Here is a 20,765-nt window from a genome sequence, read left to right on the forward strand (position 1 = left end):
TTAAGGAAACTCCATACTGTTCTCCATAGTGGCTGTATCAATTTACATTCCCGCCAACAGTGCAAGAGGGTTCCCTTTTCTCCACACCCTCTCCAGCATTTATTGTTTGTAGATTTTTTGATGATGGCCATTCTGACCGGTGTGAGATGATATCTCACTGTAGTTTTGATTTGCATTTCCCTAATGATTAACGATGTTGAGCATTCTTTCATGTGTTTGTTGGCAATCTGTATATCTTCTTTGGAGAAATGTCTATTTAGGTCTTCTGCCCATTTTTGGATTGGGTTGGTTGTTTTTTTGATATTGAGCTGCATGAGCTGCTTGTAAATTTTGGAGATTAATCCTTTGTCAGTTGCTTCATTTGCAAATACTTTCTCCCATTCTGAGGGTTGTCTTTTCATCTTGTTTATGGTTTCCTTTGCTGTGCAAAAGCTTTTAAGTTTCATTAGGTCCCATTTGTTTATTTTTGTTTTTATTTCCATTTCTCTAGGAGGTGGGTCAAAAAGGATCTTGCTGTGATTTATGTCATAGAGTGTTCTGCCTATGTTTTCCTCTAAGAGTTTTATAGTGTCTGGCCTTACATTTAGGTCTTCAATCCATTTTGAGTTTATTTTTGTGTATGGTGTTAGGGAGTGTTCTAATTTCATTCTTTTACATGTAGCTGTCCAGTTTTCCCAGTACCACTTATTGAAGAGGCTGTCTTTTCTCCACTGTATATTCCTGCCTCCTTTATCAAAGATAAGGTTACCATATGTGCGTGGGTTTATCTCTGGGCTTTCTATCCTGTTCCATTGATTTATATTTGTTTTTGTGCCAGTACTGCATAGTTCTTTTCTTAAGGTAATGTTTACACAAATTGAAATGCACCAATCTTAACTGTATCATTTTTAACAAATGGATCCATCAGTGTTAAAGATAATGAACGTTTCCATGATTCACTGGGAGCTGTCTTAATTATATTTTCCAGGTTAATTTTAATAATTAGGTGGCAAAATATTGGTCTCCTCTGGACACAACACAGAAAGGTAAACAATGTAAAAAATCACCATGTCCCATGCTCTTTTTTGCTCATGTATGCTAATTTGAAGTGACCATTTCAAGATTAATTTAGTTGTATTATTACCAATGAGTTGAAATAGTACTTTAACTGATGAAACATTGTAAAGTGTGTTAAACTTAATTTTATTTAGTTAACTTATAACTGTTGCATAGCTGATCAAGCTGATTTCCATTTATATGCCACGTGTGTTTGTTTTCCTTTCATTCCATTATAACATTTTAAAAATCTTCAAGTTATTAAAAGTGAAAGATAAAGACTAAACTTCAAGGATGAATTGAACTTCTTGGAAATCTTTCTAAATTTAGTTATATGCAAGGAAAAACACAATTATTCAGGGAAAAGATAGAAATGATATATAAGCCAATAACTTATGAAAACCTTTCAACTGATGTGATATATGCTGCAGAAAAGTTTTAAAATATAAACAGTTTGATGCTAAACACATTTGAAATCTGAAATGGTTGGGGAAGATCATTCACTTCAATATATTTGAAAAATTTCCCTTGAGACTTTGTTTGACCCATAGATTAGTTAGAAGTGTGTTTAGTTTCCAAGTGTTTGAAGATTTTCCTGTTATTTTTCTGTTATTGATTTTTAGTTTGATTCCATTGTGGTTGGAGAACCCATGCTGTATGATTTAAATTTTTAAAAATTGGTTGAAGTTTGTATTATGGACTTGTTTACATGGTCTGTCTTGTATATGTTCTCTGAGCATTTGAAAAGGATGTGTATTCTGGAGTTGTTGGGTGGGTGTTCTATAAATATGTTGGTTGACGGTATTGAGTTTTCTGTATTCTTGCTGATTTTCTGCCTAGTTGTTTTGTCAGTTGAGATAGGGTTGAGAGAGGGTGTTTAAGTCTCCAACTTTAATTGTGGATGTATTTCTCCTTTCAGTTCTATCAGGTTTTGCTTCACATATTTTTCAACTCTGTTGTTTGGTGTGTACATATTTAGGCTTGCTATGTCTTCTTTTATCATTATATAATGTCCTACTCTATCTTCAGTGTCATTTTCTTTGCATAATATGTTTTTCTATCTTTTTACTTTCAATCTGCCTGTATCATTATATATATTTTCTAATTAATTAATTAACTTGTTTTTGGCTGCATTGGGTCTTCGTTGCTGCACGTGGGTTTTCTCTAGTTGCGGCGAGTGGGGGCTACTCTTCGTTGCGTTGTGTGGGCTTCTCATTGCAGTGGCTTCTCTTGTTGCAGAGCATGGGCTCTAGCTGAGCAGGCTTCAGTAGTTGTGGCTCACGGGCTCTAGAGCGCAGGCTCAATAGTTGTGGTTCACGGGCTTAGTTGCTCCTCAGCGTGTGGGATCTTCCCAGACCAGGGCTTGAACCTGTGTCCCCTGCACTGGCAGGCCGATTCTTAACCACTGTGCCATCAGGGAAGCCCCTGTATCATTATATTTGAAGTGAAGTTTCCTATAGACAGCATATGGTTGGTCATTTTTTTTTTTTTTTTTTTTTATGGTTGGTCATTTTTAAAAACCCATTCTGCCCATCTCTGTTTTAATTGGTGTGTTTAGACCATTTACATTTAATATAATTACTGATATGTTAAAGCTTAAGTCTGCCATTTTATTTTTTATTTTCTATTTGTCTATCTTTTCTTTCTCCATTTTCTTTTTCCTGTCTTCTTGTGGGTTATTAGAACGTTTTTTAGAATTCTACTTTAATTTCTCTGTAGTGGGTTTTAGTGTATCACTTTGTATAGCTTTTATAGTGGTTGGCCCACACATAACTTATCACAGTTTACTGGTTGTCATTTTACCAGTTCAAGAGAAGGGTTGAAAACCTTCCTCCCTTTACATACCTTTACCCTCCCCCATTTATAATTGTCTTAAATATTTCCTCTACATAAATTTTGAACTATATCAGACAGTATTATAATTTTGGATTCAACTGTCAAACATAATTTAGAAAACTAAATTCTAAAAAGGAGGAAAGTCTATTGTGTTTACCCATATTTTTGTTTACTGTGTTCTTCCTTCTTTCCTGATGTTCCAAGATTCCTTTTTTTATTCATTCCTTTCTGTTTGGAGAACTCCCTTTAGCCTTTTTTTTTTTTTTTAGGGTAGGCCTACTGGCAACAAATTTCTTCCAGGAGGATATTTTCACTGGACATAGAATTCTGGGTTAATTTTTCTTTTCTTTCACCACTTGGAAAATATGCCATTTTCTTCTGACATCCATGGTTTCTGATGAGAAATCTACTCTCATTCAGATTGTTATTGCCCTATGGGTAATGTGTCATTTCCTTCTTGCTGCTTTTAAGATTTTTTCCTTCTCTTTAGTTTTCAGAAATTTGACTGTCTTTTGGTATAAGTTTTTTGTTTGTTTATCTTGTTTTGGATTTGTTTGGCTTCTTGAATCTCTGGGTCTCTATCTTTTGCCACATTTGGAAAGTCTTCTCCTCTCCTTCTGGAATTCCAGTGACACAAATATTAGATCTCTTGGTATTGTCCAACAGGTCCCTGAGGCTCTGTTAATTTTTTACACTCTGTTTTCTCTCTTTTGCTCAAATTGCGTGCATAATTGCTATTGTTCTATCTTCTAGTTCCCTGACTCTTTATGTCTTCCTGTTGTTGAGCTCATCCACTGTTTTTCATTTCAATGATTGTATTTTTAATTTGTAAAAATTCCATTGGTATTCCTTTATATTTCTTTATTTCCTTGCTGCAACTTTACATTTCTTTTCTGAGAATATTTTTTCTTTTGTTTCAAGCATGTTTATAATTGCTCATTGAGGCATTTTTCAAAGTCCATTTAAAAATCGTTGTCAGATATTTCCAACATCTCTTTCATCTTGGTGTTGGCATCTTTTAATAGTCTATTTTATTCACTTCGATATCTTTCTAGTTGTTGGTATGACCCAGGTAGTACCTTCCTAGATGTGCCTGTACCCAAAAGGAACTCTTGCTCAAGTGCATGAGGAGATGTATTCAAGAATACTTATAGCGGTATTATTATGGTAACAAAACTCTTGGAGCAACCCAGAATTCAATCAACAGTAAAATGAATTTAAAGGTGAAGGTGCATTTATATAGTGGAATACTGTAGAGTGGTGTAAATGAATGAACTGCATTAACATGGATGAATTCAATACCATAATGATTGAAAAAAGCAAGCCCACAGATGATCCATACTACATGAATCCATTTATATAAATTTCAAAGACAGACAAAAATCAAACAATGTATTATTTCGCAATATATGCATATCTGATACAATTACAAAGAATAACAAGTAATTAATTAAAAATTCAGGATAGTGGTTGATTATAATGAGGGTGGAAGATGTTATCGTGGAGGCACACAGGGATTTCCAAGGTCTTGGTATTGTTCTAATTCTTAAGCTGGGTGATGAACATTTTATTATTTTTATTTTAAATTGTACATATACATTGTATACACTTTTTGGAATGTTTAATAGATTTCAAAATAGAAAAAAGTAAAAACAAAAAGGTAATGTCTTTGGGGTCAGGCTGCCTGGACTCAAATCCTGATTCCACCACTTACTAGCTAGGTAGCCTTGGGCAAGTTACTTTAATTCTGTATGTCCAGTTTGTTCATCTCTAAAATTGGCATACCATTTGTACCATTATTTTGAGGATTAAATGAGATATGTGTAAAGAATTTAGAAAACAGTAAGGTGCATAGAAATTGTATAATAGTAATAATAATAATACATTGTCTGTAAAATATAATTTTAATAATTATTAGTTTCTCTCCAGACCTTCCTTCAAAAACATTAAGGCTCATTTCTAAAGAAATAAAAGAAATTTTTTTAGAGAACACTAGGATATTTTAGTGGAGATTTTAGGAGTCCCAGCATAAAACCTTTGTATCCTGACACTTGCTGGGCCACATCCTGAAAAGAGTTCTTTGCCCATTCATCACAATGCCCCTTAAAGTAAAGTCTGATATTTTATAAACCTGGCTCTGCACTACCTCACATGGAGCACCATGTCAAAATTTCCACTCAGGACAGAAACTTGGGTGCAGACCACCTTATCACACAAAAGCAGAGAAGACTTAGGACTTCCCTGGTGGTCCAGTGGTTAACACTTCACCTTCCAACGCAGGGGATGCGGGTTTGATCCCTGGTCAGGGAGCTAAGAACCCACATGCCTCACAGCCGAGAAACCAAAACATAAAACAGAAGCAATATTGTAACAAATTCAATAAAGACTTTAAAAATGGTCCACATCAAAAAAATCTTGAATAAATAAAAAAGCAGAGAAGAGAAAACAGCAATTGCTACACACCAGCTACTCAGTTTCTTTTTCTTACATATGAACAGATAATCTATCACCAGACATATGAAAACCACAAATGACACAGAAACACAAAAAGAGAAATGCAACCTCCAGGAAACAAATCATTCAGGAAATAAAGTGAACTTTGAAAATCCCAAGTGCTACTATGGAAAAGACACAATCAGATAATAAGAAAACTCTTAGGGATTTAAATATGCCACTAAAATTAAAAATTCAATAAAAATACTCAAAATAAAGTGAGGGACTAACTTTAAGTGAGGATATAGAGGAAAAATCAAAGATGTAAAATAAAGGAGAAATATAAGAAAGATAGAGAAACTATTTAAAATGTTCAATATTCAACAAGTACAAGTCTCAGAAAAACATAACAAGCTAAAGTTAGGAATACAATTATTCAGGAAATAATACTAGAGATGAAACAATACCAGATATGAACAGGCATGAATCGTTAGAATGTATAAAACATTGAATGACATAAGTAACATGTAAGACATTTATGAAGTGGAAGCGAAAACTAAATGCATTTTCAGATATGCAGAGACACAGAAAGTTTATTTTTGTGCACCCTCTCTTAAGAAGCCACTAGAGGATATACTGTAGCAAAGAGAAGGAATTTTAAAAAAAAGAAGGAAAGAAGGAGACTTTCTTGAACCCTACCCCAATCACCTGACATAAGCCCAAATCCTCTAACTCCTTGGTAGGGCACTGTTACTGAGTTGACCCATGGTTCCCCATGGTGTGCAGTCTCCCTCATTATAAGTCAGTAAACCCACCTTTACTAACTATAATGGTCTGATATAATGTGTTCCTGGTGATCTTTAGCTGCAGGGCATTCATAATTTATATGGTCATTAAAAGTAAATTTTTAACATTGCTTTTCAGGTTTTAAAACATCTATAGACAAACAAGGAATTCTTAGCTACAGTTGTAGAATGGGTCATTAACCCTAACTATATAAAAGTAAAAGCTCATTTTTGAGAGGTTTGAAAGTATAAGGGAGAAACAAGTAACAGGAAGAATAAGAATTCTATTAGTTTCTTTCATGTAAGAAAATCAAAGAAACTGTTGTTAGTGGAACAATAAATGGAGCTTTCAGTTTGAGCAGAGAAGTAACAGAAAGTAGTGAGACAGCTATATATGAAGGATGTATGAGAGAAATTTTAAGTACCGGATACCAAACAACAATAGCATGAAATTAATTGTTTAAAGTTTATGAAAAAGTTACAAACATATTCTTTAGTGATAAGAAAGTATTTTAAAAGTTAGAAAATGAAGGTTTAAGAGTGCTTTCCAAAGGGATGAAATGAAAGACAGATAATACCAGGTATTGGCAGGAATGCTGAGGAACTGGTATATCCAGACACTGCTGAAAGCAATGTAAACTGGGACAACCACTTTGGAAAACTATTTGGAACTATCTACTAAAAGTGGACATGCACTTACTAAATGAGTAGCAATTCCACCCTTAGGTATATACCCAACAGAAATGCATATACATGTTTGTTGAAGGACATGTAAGAGAATGTTTATAGCAGCATTATTCAAACAGCCAAACGCACCAACCCAAATATCCACATACAGTAAGATGGGTTATAAATTGTGACATATTCATACAGTGGAATACTATACAGCAACAAGAATGAAGAACTAAAATTAAAAGCGGTATCACGGATAAATGTCATAAACATATTGTTGACACGCCAGATGCAAAACAGTTCACACTCTACTATTCCATTTATATAAATTCAAAACAGGCAAAACTGAACTATAGTATTGGAAGTTGAGATATTTGTTATACTTGAGCTGGTAGTGATTTTAAGGGGTAAATTGTGTGGCACCTGGGATGCTAATAATGTTTTGTTTCTTCAAGATGCTGATACCAAGTATGTTCACTTTCTGAAAATACAGTGAGCTGTGTTAAGGATTTGTTCACTTTTCTGTATGTATGTTATAATTGAATTAAAATATTCATTTAAAAAATTATTTGCCAGTAGGATGAGAGCTAGGAAAGAAGTGTAAATAGAAGAGTGTTGGTTTTCATCATGCTTTCTCACATATTATATTTGTTATATGAATGTATTCCTTTGCAAACAAAATGAATATTATGTAAATATTTTAAATTTTTGCTATTTAGCATCAAATAACTTAGAGCGTGATGAAACAATGAATATAGAGAAAACAATATTTTATTAAGACAGTTCATTGCAACAAGCACCAACGGAAGGAGCAAAAATTTCAGGAAAATCAACAGCATGCAAGGATTTGGAATGGCGCACTATAAATAAATGCAATGACAATAGAATTTAGTTTTCCAAAATTGGACAAGGTAAAGTTAAATGGACTAATTCATTACAAAAAGGAAATCAAGGCTATACCTGAAGATGGAATTTTTCTCAAATTCGGTATCTGGGGAAATTTAGAGATAAATGACAAATACCTTGCATCATGATGAGATCCCTAACTGAATCCAAAGCTATTCCGGAAGTTGGCGTTTTTCTCTATTTCTTCACCAGCACCCTGGGGCGGGAGGTTGGGGAGAAACGGCTTCAGGAATTTAAACTCATTTAACCCGGAGCCTCCCGTCAGACACACCTCGTACTGGTAGCTCTGGGACAGGGTCCCCGTGCCGCTGACGTCCACCAGGTGGCCCGGAAAGGGGCCCTCGGGCAACGAGCAGCGACCCACCGAGGCCACCCCGCCCCGCCTGCACAGCCGCACCGCGACAAACACCAGCACCGAGAAGAGGAAGAGCGACGACACCGACGCCAAGGCGACCACCAGGTAGACGGTGAGCGGGGCGGCCGGCGCCGCGTCCGCCGCTTCCGCTTCCGGGGCCGGCAGGTAGGGCTGCGAGAAGCCGTCCACCAGCAGCACGTGCAGCGTGACGCTGGCCGACAGCGGCGGCTCGCCGTTGTCCTTGACCAGCACCACCAGCCTGTGCTTGGCCGCGTCGCGCTCGCTCAGCAGCCGGGCCGTGCGCACCTCGCCGTTGTGCGCCCACACGCCGAACAGCCCGGGCTCCGTGGCCTTGAGCAGCTGGTACGACAGCCAGGCGTTCTGGCCCGAGTCGCCGTCCACCGCCACCACCTTGGTCACCAGGTAGCCCGCCTCGGCCGCCCTGGGCACCAGCTCGGTGCAGGGCGCCGAGGCGTTCTGCAGCGGGTACAGCACGAAGGGCGCGTTGTCGTTGTCGTCCGCCACGAGCACGCGCACCAGCGCCTGGCTGCTGAGCGCGGGCGAGCCGCGGTCGGCGGCGCCCACGCGGAACTCGAACGCCCGCAGGGCCTCGTAGTCCAGGGACCTCAGGGCGAACAGGTGGCCGTTGTCCGGGTTGATGGACACCAGGGAGGCCAGGGGCACGTGCGGGTCGAGGGGCGGCAGCAGCGAGTAGGTGACCTGGGCGTTGGCGCCCGCGTCTCTGTCTGTGGCGCGGACGGTGCCGATGTGCAGGGCGGGGCTGTTGTTCTCGCGGACGGACAGGGTGTAGGAGGTCTGGGTGAAGGCAGGGGCATTGTCGTTGACGTCGGACACCAGCACGGTTATGTTGTGCTGGGTTTTCAGTCTCGGTGTCCCCATATCTGTGACGGTGATGGTGACGTTGTATTCCGCTCTGCTCTCTCTGTCCAGTGGCCTCTCGGTCACTAGGGTGTAAAAGTTTTTGAATGTGGGTTTCAAGAGAAAGGGGAGATCATTCTGGATGGAGCAAACCATCCTACCGTTGTCCCCGGAATCTGGATCAGAAACACTGAAAACGGCCACCACAGTCTCTGGGGAGTTTTCTGGGGTAGAGCTGGTGAGCGTCGACATGGTCAGTTCAGGGACGTTGTCGTTCACATCCACCACCTCTATAACTACAGTGCATTTTCCTGAAAGGCCCCCGCCGTCTGTGGCTGCAACCTCCACGTTATAATATCGAGTTGACTCGAAATCCAATGCCCTTTTCAGACGAATTTCTCCTGTTATTTCGTCTATTACAAACAGTTGAGTAACTTCATCAACTTGAAATAGAGCGTAGGCTACATTCCCATTCGTTCCTGCATCTAAATCTCGGGCGGAGACAGTGACAACTAAGGAGTTTAGGGGGCTGTTCTCCGGAATCTGTACCTCATAGACCGACTGTAAAAACTCAGGGGCGTTGTCATTGATGTCCACGACTTCAATGCGGACTGCAGTGGTCCCGGACCTGGGCGGAGCCCCACTATCCAGCGCCGTGAGGGTTAAACTGAGCTCAGGCCCTTCCTCCCGATCCAGCGGTTTGTCCAGCACCAGTTCTGGGTATTTTCTGCCATCTCCGCGATTATGAGTGACAACATGAAAATGGGAGTTGGGGCTGATTGTGTAATTCTGAATAGTGTTGCTACCTATGTCAAAGTCCTGAGCTATTTTCAAAGGAAACACAGTCCCTGTCTGGACGTTTTCTGGGATTTTTAGGAGCATTTCCCTCTCGAGGAACTCTGGGGAATGGTCATTTATATCTGTGAGCTGCAGATCAGCTTGAAAAAACTGCACCGGGTTTTCCAGTAATAGTTGGAAATGCAGTATGCAGGGATCGGTCGCCCCACATAGCACCTCCCGGTCTAGTTTTTCACATAGAAGCAAATTCCCGGTCGTTACATCCAGCTGCAAGAGCTGTTTATTTCCTTTGTAATGGATTCGCGCGCCCCGAGTGGCCAGTTCCCCCACCCTGAGCCCCAGGTCTTTTGCCAGGGTGGCCACAAAAGACCCACTTTCTGTTTCTTCTGGCATGGAATACCTAACTGCTTCAGAGCCAGCCTCCCACAAAAGCAACAATATAGCAAGAAAGATAACTTGCCTTTTCTGTAGCGTTTTTGCTGGTGCAGTCTCCATTGTTCAGACCCTGTTCAAGAACGTGCAGTTTCTTCAACTCCGTATGCAATCAACCCAGATGATTTGGTTAAATAAACTCGAATTAGATCTTTCTGACTGACCTGCAGTAGAACGATGCCCTTCTCTGGAGATCTCTGCCTCTAGATCTTATGTAAAATGCTTCCTTCTTTTAGAAAGCATTCAGAGTTCTGATTCCCAGCTTAATGGCTTCCCGGGTATCCACAGAGCCATTCATTCCTACTCCTAGCCTGCAGCACCACCAGGCGTCCTTATTTACTATTGCATATAGTATTTGCCGTTTCATTCCAAGTTAGAACCTTTTAAGTCACAGAAGTGTTCCCAGTTGTATCTCCACTTCTCAGTTATTGTAAGTTCTAAATAAACATGTGCTAAGTTAACTTCCAGTGAAAGAATACTATTCAGAACAAACTAAAACACTAGTATTCCTCATAAAATATCTTTTGAGTACTCGAAGAAACTTTCTTTTGTGTGATTCTTATTTGATTATATTCAAGAAATAAGCAATAATGGATGTTTACAAAAGTTTACACTATTAAAATTATTTTTATTTTTAAATATTACATATTAGGAAAGGGCATAAATCATGAATGTACAACTCAAAAAATTTTCAGGAAGTAAACACACTCATAAGCAAAACCTAAATTAAAATTAAAATGTTACAAAAACCCTAGAAGCCCCCTCCTCTCATTGTCTGGTCACTACCCTCCCCGCTAAAGGTAAGCACTCTCCTGATTTCTATTATCATAGAGCTTGTGTGTGTGTGTCTTTTTTGAACTTTTATAGAAATGGAGTTATAGAGTGTTTGTTATGTTTGTCTTCTTTCACTCAACATTACCTTGGTAAAATTCATCTGTTACATATTGTTCTAATTTTATTCTCATTGCTTTATGTTATTCTATTGTATGACTATACCAACATTTGTTTTTTTATTCTCCAGTTGATGGACACTGGGTTTTTCAGTTTGGGAATATTTTGAGTAGTGCTGCTATGAACACTCTTGTATATGTCTTTTGGTGTCTATGTGTGCATTTATATTTACTATATTCCTAGGAGTTAGACTGTTGTGCCTTAAGATGTGCACATATATATATAGCTTTAATAGATATTGCAAAACAGTTTTCAACTGTGGTTTTACCAAAACCAGCAGAGTGAGAGTTCCAGTTGCTCCATATGCTTGTCAACATTTGATAACATCTTTTAATTTTAACCTCTCTGATGAGTGTGTGATGATGTCATATTGTAATTTTAATTAGCATTTCCCTGATGATTAATTAAATTGAGCACATTTTTCACATGGTTATTTTTATTAGTGCATATTCTTGTGAAGTACATAAGTCTTTTGTCTATTTTTCTATTTAGGGTACTTGTCTTTTTTTCTTATTGATCTTTAGAAGTTCCTTATATATTCTGGGTATAAGTACTTTGTTAGAAGTATGTATTGCAAATAGTCTCTCCCATTCTATGGCATGCATTTTAACTCTCTTGTGGTATCTTTGAAGAACAAAACTTCTTAACTTTTACTCTAATTTTTCAATATTTTTTATTTATGGTTAGAACTTTTTGTGTTTTCTTTAAATCTTTGCATACACTAAAGTCAAGAAAATATTGTTGTATGGTGCTTTTGAAAAATCATTTACTTTACTTTTCACATTTAGAGCTATAATCCTCCTGAAATTATTTTTTTCATGTTAGTGAGGCTAGGGTCAAATTATTTTTTTTCATATAAATATCCAAATGACTGCACCATCTATTGAAAAGAAGTTCCATTCCCAATTGTTTCTGATGTGCCATTTTTTTCATAAATCAGGGGTCCATAGTTCTGTTCAAGAGTCTTTTTTTCCCATTTTCTCTTTGTTTATCCCACAATACAATATTATCTTAATTACTATACTTCATAATAGGTTTTAGTATCTGATTGCTAAGTCCTCCAGTTTTATTCTTTTTAAGATTGCTTTGGTTATTATTGTCCCTTTGTATTTCCATATAAACTTTATCTTTTTTTTTAAGATTTTTTTTTGATGTGGACTATTTTTTTTAAGTCTTTATTGAATTTGTTACACTATTGCTTCTGATTCATGTTTTGGATTTTTGGCCACAAGGCATGTGGGATCTTAGCTCCCCGATCAGGGATCGAACCTGCATCCCCTGCATTGGAAGGCGAAGTCTTAACCACTGGACGGCCAGGGAAGTCCCCATATAAACTTTAGATTCAGCTTGTCAGCTTCCACAAAGAAATCTGCTGAAGTTTTTTAAGGATTTTATTGCATCTGTAGATTGAGAAGAACTGACATATTCCCAATATTGAGTCTTCCAACTATTGAACATTATATATCCCTCTGTTTATTCAGATATTTAACTTTTCTCAATAATATTTTATATTTTTCAGTGTAGAAGTCTTATGCATATTCTGTTACGTTTGTTTCTAGATATTTGATGTTTCTGAAACTATTGTAAATGATGCTTGAAATTTTTAATTTTCTGGGTTTTGTTGCTATATAGAAATACAATTATTATTTGCATGTAGACCTTATATCCAGTGGCATTACTAACTTCATTTATTAATCCTAATAGTCTGCAGATTCTTTATGACTTTTAATGTATACAATCATGTCATTTTAAAAAAAGACTTCTTATTTCTTCTCTTCCAATCATTGTGTCTTTTATTTCTTCTTTGCTTTATTCCACTGGTTAGAACCTATAGTAAAACACTAAAGTGAAATAGTAAAGGCAAGCATTCGTGTCTCATTATTGATCACTGAGGGAAAGTTTTAAATAATTTACCATTAAGGATAATGTTTACTGTAGGTTTTAAAATACTTTCTGAAAGTTCCCTTCTGTTTTCAGTTTGCTAACAATTTTACCATGTGTGCGCTGAATTTTATCTTGTGACTTTGTCTGTGTCCATTGACGTAATCATATGATTTTCCTCCTTTACCTATTAATGTTATATAGTATATTGATTGGATTTGCATTCCTAAAATAACACAGTTTTCTCATAATTTATTATTTCTCTTTTATATATTTCTGAATTTTATTTACTGATATTTTGTTTAGAATTTTTCCATCTGTGTTTGTAAAAGAGATTGGTCTCTAGTTTTCCTTCCTTATGATGTCCTATTCAGGTTTGGATGTCATAATCCATTGAAGTCATTCTGGTACCCAAATAATCTGGGAAATATTTCCTGTTTTTCTGTCTTCCAAAAGATTTTGTATAAATTGGTGTTAGTTGTTCCATGAGTATTTAGAAGAATTCACTAGTGTGAACTGAAGTGGCAAGGTTTTTAATCACAAGTTTAATTTACTTACGATATGACTAATCAGATTTCTTCTTGTTTCAGTTTTAGTAAATTGTGTTTTTAAAAGATGTTTTCCATTTTACATAAATTATCAAATTTATTGGCATACAGTTGTTCATAATATCCTCTTTTATTTTTTAATGTCTGTAGGATTGGTAGTGATGTTCCTTTTTCATTCCTGATATTTATGATCAATGTTTTCCTTCTTTTTAACATTAGTCTTATGAAGAGTTTTTAATAAGAGTTATTAATTATTACGTGGAAACAACTTTAAGTTTTGTTAATCTTCTTGGTTGTATATTTGTCAGCTTTGTATTTATTTATGTTTATATATATATATGTATTATTTTCTTCCTTCTACATCGGTATTTAATTTGTTCTTTTTCTAGGTTCTTCAGATGAAAGCTTAGATTATTGATTTTTAACCTTTCTTTTCTAACCTGTGCATTTAAAGTTTTAAAATTTCCCTGTAAAATCTGTTTTGATATATCAGATCTTAACTTTTACCCAGTTCAAAATATATGGAAATTTCTTCTGTGATTTCTTCTTTGACTGATGGATTATATTATTTAATTTTGAAGCATTTGGGTATTTCTTTTAAATTTTTATTTCTGTCTTAATTTCATTGTCAAAGAGCATATTGAGTAATTTCAATTCTTTAAAAAAAAATTAGAGACTTGCCTTATGACCCAGAATATGGATAATTTTGATATATGCATGTGCATATAAAAAGAACGTGTACTCTCCAGTGTACTATGTATGCCAGTTTATTCAAATATAATTATTGTGTTGTTCAGATTTTTAATATTCAGTGTAGGTGTGTCTTCTTATTCTATCAGGGGTTGAGAGAGTTGTAATACATCCTCCTCCTATGACTGGATTTATCTATTTCTTATTTATGTTCTTTCAGTTTAACTTTCTATATTTTGTAATTATCTTATGGGGATATATTCAGTCTTAGAATTGACAAACTTCTGGTATATTTACCTCCTTATCATTATGAAATATCTCTCTTTATCTCTAGTAATGCATCTTTCTTTAAAGTCTCCTTTGTCTTATGTGAGTATATCTATACTTGGTTTATTTTGGTTAGTGTTTGTGTCATGTATCTTTTTCTAATTTTAAATTTTCAAACTTTCTGTCATAACACACACACAGAGACACACACGTTATGTGACAGCATATAGTTGAATTTTTCTTAAACCTAATCGGACAATATTGGTTGTTTAATTTGATTATTTAATCCACTTGCAATTAATGTAATATTTGATATCTATCCACTTATATTTACCATCTAAACTTTTGCTGTTTGTCCCTAAAGTTTTTTTCTTCTTTTCGATTATTTAGATATTTATTTTTTTCCTTCGATTCATTTTAAAATTATCTTCTTGTGATTATCTTAGAGATTACAACATCCATCTTTGACCTACAAGAGTCTAATACAAAATATTTAATTTTACTACTCCCATGATAATGCTTAGAACCTTAGAATTCCTTAACTCTGTTTATAGCACCTGCCTTTTACATTATTATTGTCATGAATTAAAATTTTATATATATTTTAAATCCTTTAAGAAACTATTATTTTTGCCTTTAATAATCAATAGCAATTTATAGTTACCCTTATTCTTGTTCTTCATTTCTTCCTGCAAATCTGTGATTCCTTCAGGACTGTTTTCCTTCTGCCTAATGAATTCCACTAAAAGTATTTCTTTTAGTGCAGATGCGACTGTGATTAATTCTTGCAGTTTTTGTTTGTTTGAAAACTTCATTTTTGAAAGATATATTTTCCGGTGATAGAATTCTAGTCTGGTAGTTATTTTTTTCAGGACTCTGAAGACATCATTCCTTTGTCTTTTGGCTGCTTGATGGTCAGCTCTCCATTTTATTGTTCCTTTCAAAGCAATGTGTCATCTTCATGTGGTTGCTTTTAAGATTTTCTCTTTGACTTTGGTCTTTAGCAGCCTTCCTGTGATATTCCTAGCTGTGCTTTGTTTTTTATTTAACATCTTTATTGGAGTATAATTGCTTTACAATGTTGTGTTAGTTTCTGCTGTATAACAAAGTGAATCAGTTATATGTATACCAATATCCCCATAACCCCTCCCTCTTGCGTTTCCCTCCCACTCTCCCTATCCCACCCCTCTAGGTGGTCACAAAGCACTGAGCTGATCTCCCTGTGCTATGAGGCTGCTTCCCGCTAGCTATCTATTTTACATTTGATAGTGTATATATGTCAATACTACTCTCTTGCTTCGTCCCAGCTTACCCTTCCCCCTCCCTGTGTCCTTAAGTCCATTCTGAACATCTGCGTCTTTATTCCTGTCCGGCCCCTAGGTTCATCAGAGCCTTTTTTTTTCCTCTTAGATTCCATATATATGTGTTAGCATACGGTATTTGTTTTTCTCTTTCTGACTTACTTCACTCTGTATGACAGACTCTAGGTCCCTCCACCTCACTACAAATGACTCAATTTCATTTCTTTTTATGGCTGAGTAATATTCCATTCTATATATGTGCCACATCTTCTTTATCCATTCATCTGTCGACGGACACTTAGGTTGCTTCCATGTCCTGGCTATTGTAAATAGAGCTGCAATGAACATTGTGGTACATGACTCTTTTTGAATTATGGTTTTCTCAGGGTATATGCCCAGTAGTGGGATTGCTGGGTCATATGGTAGTTCTATTTTTAAGGAACCTCCATACTGTTCTCCATAGTGGCTGTATCAATTTACATTCCCAACAACAGTGCAAGAGGGTTCCCTTTTCTCCACACCCTCTCCACCATTTATTGTTTGTAGATTTTTTGATGATGGCCATTCTGACTGGTGTGAGGTGATACCTCATAGTAGTTTTGATTTGCATTTCTATAATGATTAGTGATTTGAGCATCTTTTCATGTGTTTGTTGGCAATCTGTATATCTTCTTTGGAAAAATGTATGTTTAGGTCTTCTGCCCATTTTTGGATTGGGTTGTTTGCTTTTTTCATATTGAGCTGCATGAGCTTCTTTTATATTTTGGAGATTAATCCTTTGTCAGTTGCTTCCTTGGCAAATATTTTCTCCCATTCTGAGGGTGGTCTTTTCATCTTGTTTATGTTTTCCTTTGCTGTGCAAAAGCTTTTAAGTTTCATTAGGTCCCATTTGTTTATTTTTGTTTTTATTTCCATTTCTCTAGGAGGTGGGTCAAAAAGGATCTTGCTGTGATTTATGTCATAGAGTGTTCTGCCTATGTTTTCCTCTAAGAATTTTATAGTGTTTGGCCTTACATTTAGGTCTTTAATCCATTTTGAGTTTATTTTTGTGTATGGTGTTAGGGAGTGTTCTAATTTCATTCTTTTACATGTAGCTGTCCAGTTTTCCCAGCACCACTTACTGAAGAGGCTGTCTTTTCTCCATTGTATATTCTTGCCTCCTTTATCAAAAATAAGGTGACCATATTAGTGTGGGTTTATCTCTGGGCTTTCTATCCTGTTCCATTGATCTATATTTCTGTTTTTGTGCCAGCACCATACTGTCTTGACTACTGTAGCTTTGTAGTATAGTCTGAAGTCAGGGAGCCTGATTCCTCCATCCATTTTTCTTTCTCAGGATTGCTTTGGCTATTCGGGGTCTTTTGTGTTTCCATACACATTGTGAAATTTTTTGTTCTAGTTCTGTGAAAAATGCCAGTGGTAGTTTGATAGGGATTGCATTGAATCTGTAGATTGCTTTGGGTAGTAGAGTCATTTTCACAATGTTGATTCTTCCAATCCAAGAACATGGTATATCTCTCCATCTATTTGTATCATCTTTAATTTCTTTCATCAGTGTCTTATAGTTTTCCGCATACAGGTCTTTTGTCTTCTTAGGTAGGTTTATTCCTAGGTATTTTATTCTTTGTTGCAATGGTAAATGGAAGGAAACAATAGCAAATATCAATAAAACTAAAAGCTGGTTCTTTGGGCTTCCCTGGTGGTGCAGTGGTTGAGAGTCTGCCTGCCAGTGCGGGGGACGCGGGTTTGGGCCCTGGTCTGGGAGGATCCCACATGCCGTGGAGCGGCTAGGCCCATGAGCCACAACTGCTGGGCCTGTGCGTCTGGAGCCTGTGCTCCACAACAAGAGAGGCTGCGGGGGTGAGAGGCCCGCGTACCGTGATGAAGGGTGGCCCCCGCTTGCCGCAACTGGAGAAGGTCCTCGCACAGAAACGAGGACCCAACACAGCCAAAAATAATATATAAATAAAAATTTTTTTTAAAAAAGCTGGTTCTTTGAGAAGATAAACAAAATTTATAAAACATTAGCCAGACTCATCAAGAAAAAAAGGGAGAAGACTCAAATCAACAGAATTAGAAATGAAAAAGGAGAAGTAACAACTGACACTGCAGAAATACAAAGGATCATGAGAGATTACTACAAGCAACTATATGCCAATAAAATGGACAACCTGGAAGAAATGGACAAATTCTTAGAAAAGCACAACCCTCTGAGACTGAACCAGGAAGAAATAGAAAATATAAACAGACCAATCACAAGCACTGAAATTGAGACTGTGATTAAAAATCTTCCAACAAACAAAAGCCCAGGGCCAGATGGCTTCACAGGTGAATTCTATCAAACACTTAGAGAAGAGCTAACACCCATCCTTCTCAAACTCTTCCAAACTATAGCAAAGGGAGGAACACTCCCAAACTCATTCTGTGAGGCTACTATTATCCTGATACCAAAACCAGACAAAGATGTCACAAAAAAAGAAAACTACAGGCCAATATCAGTGATGAACATAGATGCAAAAATCCTCAACAAAATACTAGCAAACAGAATCCAACAATACATTAAAAGGATCATACACCATGATCAAGTGGGGTTTATCCCAGGAATGCAAGGATTCTTCAATATATGCAGATCAATCAATGTGATATACCATATTAACAAACTGAAGGATGAAAACCATATGATCATCTCAATAGATGCAGAAAAAGCTTTCAACAAAATTCAACACCCATTTATGATAAAAACTCTCCAGAAAGTAGGCATAGAGGGAACTTACCTCAACATAATAAAGGTCATATATGACAAACCCAGAGCCAACATCGTTCTTAATGATGAAAAAGTGAAACCATTTCCTCTAAGATCAGGAACAAGACAAGGTTGCCCACTCTCACCACTATTACTCAACATAGTTTTGGAAGTTTTAGACACAGCAATCAGAGAAGAAAAAGAATAAAAGGAATCCAAATCGGAAAAGAAGTAAAACTGTCACTGTTTGCCAATGACATGAAACTATATGTAGAGAATCCTAAAGATGCTACCAGAAAACTACTAGAGCTAATGAATGAATTTGGTAAAGTAGCAGGATACAAAATGCACAGAAATCTCTTGCATTCCTATACACTAACGATGAAAAATCTGAAAGAGAAATTAAGGAAACACTCCCATTTACCATTGTTTTTATTCTAATTGGGTTTCACTGAGCATCTTGAGCAGTACATTTTTTTCACCATTTTTGGAAAATTCTTGGTCATTATTTCTTTAAACATTGCTTATTCCCCATTCCTAGTCCTTCTAGGATTACAATCATATGTGTGTTGGAGTTTTTCATTATGTTCCACATGTCACTAAATGTTCTTGTCTGTATTTTTAATTATTTCATTCCTCAGTGCTTCTATTTGGATATTTAATATTGGCCTGTCTTGCATTCACTAATCCTATAATCCTTTACAACTACTATGCCATTACACAATCTAATATTTTAAAATTTCAGTTACTATATTCTTCAGTCCCAAAATTAATTTCCATTTTATTCCATTCTCTAGTGAAATTCTCTTCTACCTATTTTCTGTATTCCTTATTTTAACATATTAGTCATACTTATTTTAACATCACTGTCAGTAAATTCTAGTATGTATTTTATGTGTAGGTCTTCTGTATTGTTTGTTTTTTCCTCTAGGTTTTATTCATGTCAACCAGCCTTTTTGTATGTGTACCTCATAATTTTTTATTGAATGCTGAAGATTAATGTAAAAAGCTATCCAGGATCCAGATGATATTATTTTCTTCCAGAAAGAGTTCACCTTTTCCTCTGTTAGCTTGGTAGAGTCATGTCTAATCAAATTGCCTTAATTCAAACAAGCACTGTGCTTAGTCAAGGTTCCTTGCAGTCCTGAAAAGCACCTGACCCTTCAGAATTTTCAGGTCAGAACTCAGTGTATTCTCCACAGCCTTTCCCATGGCAGGTCACAAACTCTAATTTTCATGCATTTTAAGACTATTAAAACTTCACTCTGCTTTTCACAAATTTTCCTTTAAGTTTTTAGTCTTCTTCCCTGGAATGTCCCAGAATTTGACAAGCATCATGAGGGGGAAAACTGGCCTTGAGCTTGAATCCTCCAGTTTGCCAAAGGCTGTTGAAGTTACCCCATCCCTGGCAGAAGCCTTTTGTCTGTTCTTTGAGTTTGCAAATTTCCTTAGGGCAAATTGACTGTAGGAGTCAGTTCAGAACTCCAAGGATTTTCCTTTTCAGGAATCTTAGCCCCCTTCAGTTCTTTTTATATCATCTGCTGTCTGTTGCTTGAAACTGGTAATTTCTGAATTTAAAACAGGTTTTATTGTTGTTTTCTGCTGTTAGATAATCCATCTAACTGGGAAACAGAATTCCACCAAATATCTGCATAACTTATAATTTGACTATTTAAAATCTATATTTTGTAACTTCTGGTAGTAAGAAATAGGGGGTCTTAAAGTGATGTGGGTTATATTGCCTTCAGTAGAATTTCTGTGCCTAAAACAGCATGTGTTAAACTCACTATATGCTATGCCTAAAAACAACAACAAAGGAATTGTAAAAAATGCACATATAATAGAAGCACTTGAGAAACTATGATTGAAATGGGTATTATTATCCAGATATTTGGCCTCCACTCTCTATTTTTGTTTTGCAAAAGTAGAACTGGCCTATTTTTCTTAAGGTATTCATTTTGTGGAAGTTATTTGGATTATATTTACTATTAAATTATAATCATTGAATTTTAAAATGTTGATCTGTTCTACACCAAAGACTGGTGGTGATCCCCAGCTAGTAAGGAATGATCCATACTTTATGAATACACACAGTAACATATAAAGTAATACACAAAGTAATTCATAAATTTACTCATATAAATTCATAAATGTGGTTCTGAGTGTTTGGCCAGTCTCATTTGGATGATTATACAAATTGGACTTTCCTGGCATAAACAAAAACATGAACTTAGATTTTCATAATGTTGAAAT

The 20,765-nt window shown here is 36.4% G+C and overlaps 1 protein-coding gene across 5 annotated transcripts in view; it reads right to left on the bottom strand.

The window, feature by feature from the left end:
- LOC309657110 (protocadherin beta-4) overlaps nucleotides 1-20,765 on the bottom strand; it is a 121,103-nt gene that overhangs the window by 89,006 nt on the left and 11,332 nt on the right. The window contains exon 2 of one of the 5 annotated variants that reach the window (XM_082454155.1): nucleotides 2,871-7,938. The exons of 2 other annotated variants lie outside the window; for them this stretch is intronic. In XM_082454155.1, coding sequence (XP_082310281.1) covers nucleotides 7,804-7,938 — 135 coding nt within the window. In that variant the 3' untranslated portion in view covers nucleotides 2,871-7,803. Of the gene's footprint in view, nucleotides 1-2,870; nucleotides 9,712-20,765 lie in introns of those variants that run through there. 2 more of the 5 variants (XM_082454157.1, XM_082454156.1) reach the window with 2 other exon arrangements.

This window comes from Balaenoptera physalus (assembly GCF_965194825.1).
Source record: "Balaenoptera physalus genome assembly, chromosome: 3".
Taxonomy (NCBI): domain Eukaryota; kingdom Metazoa; phylum Chordata; class Mammalia; order Artiodactyla; family Balaenopteridae; genus Balaenoptera; species Balaenoptera physalus.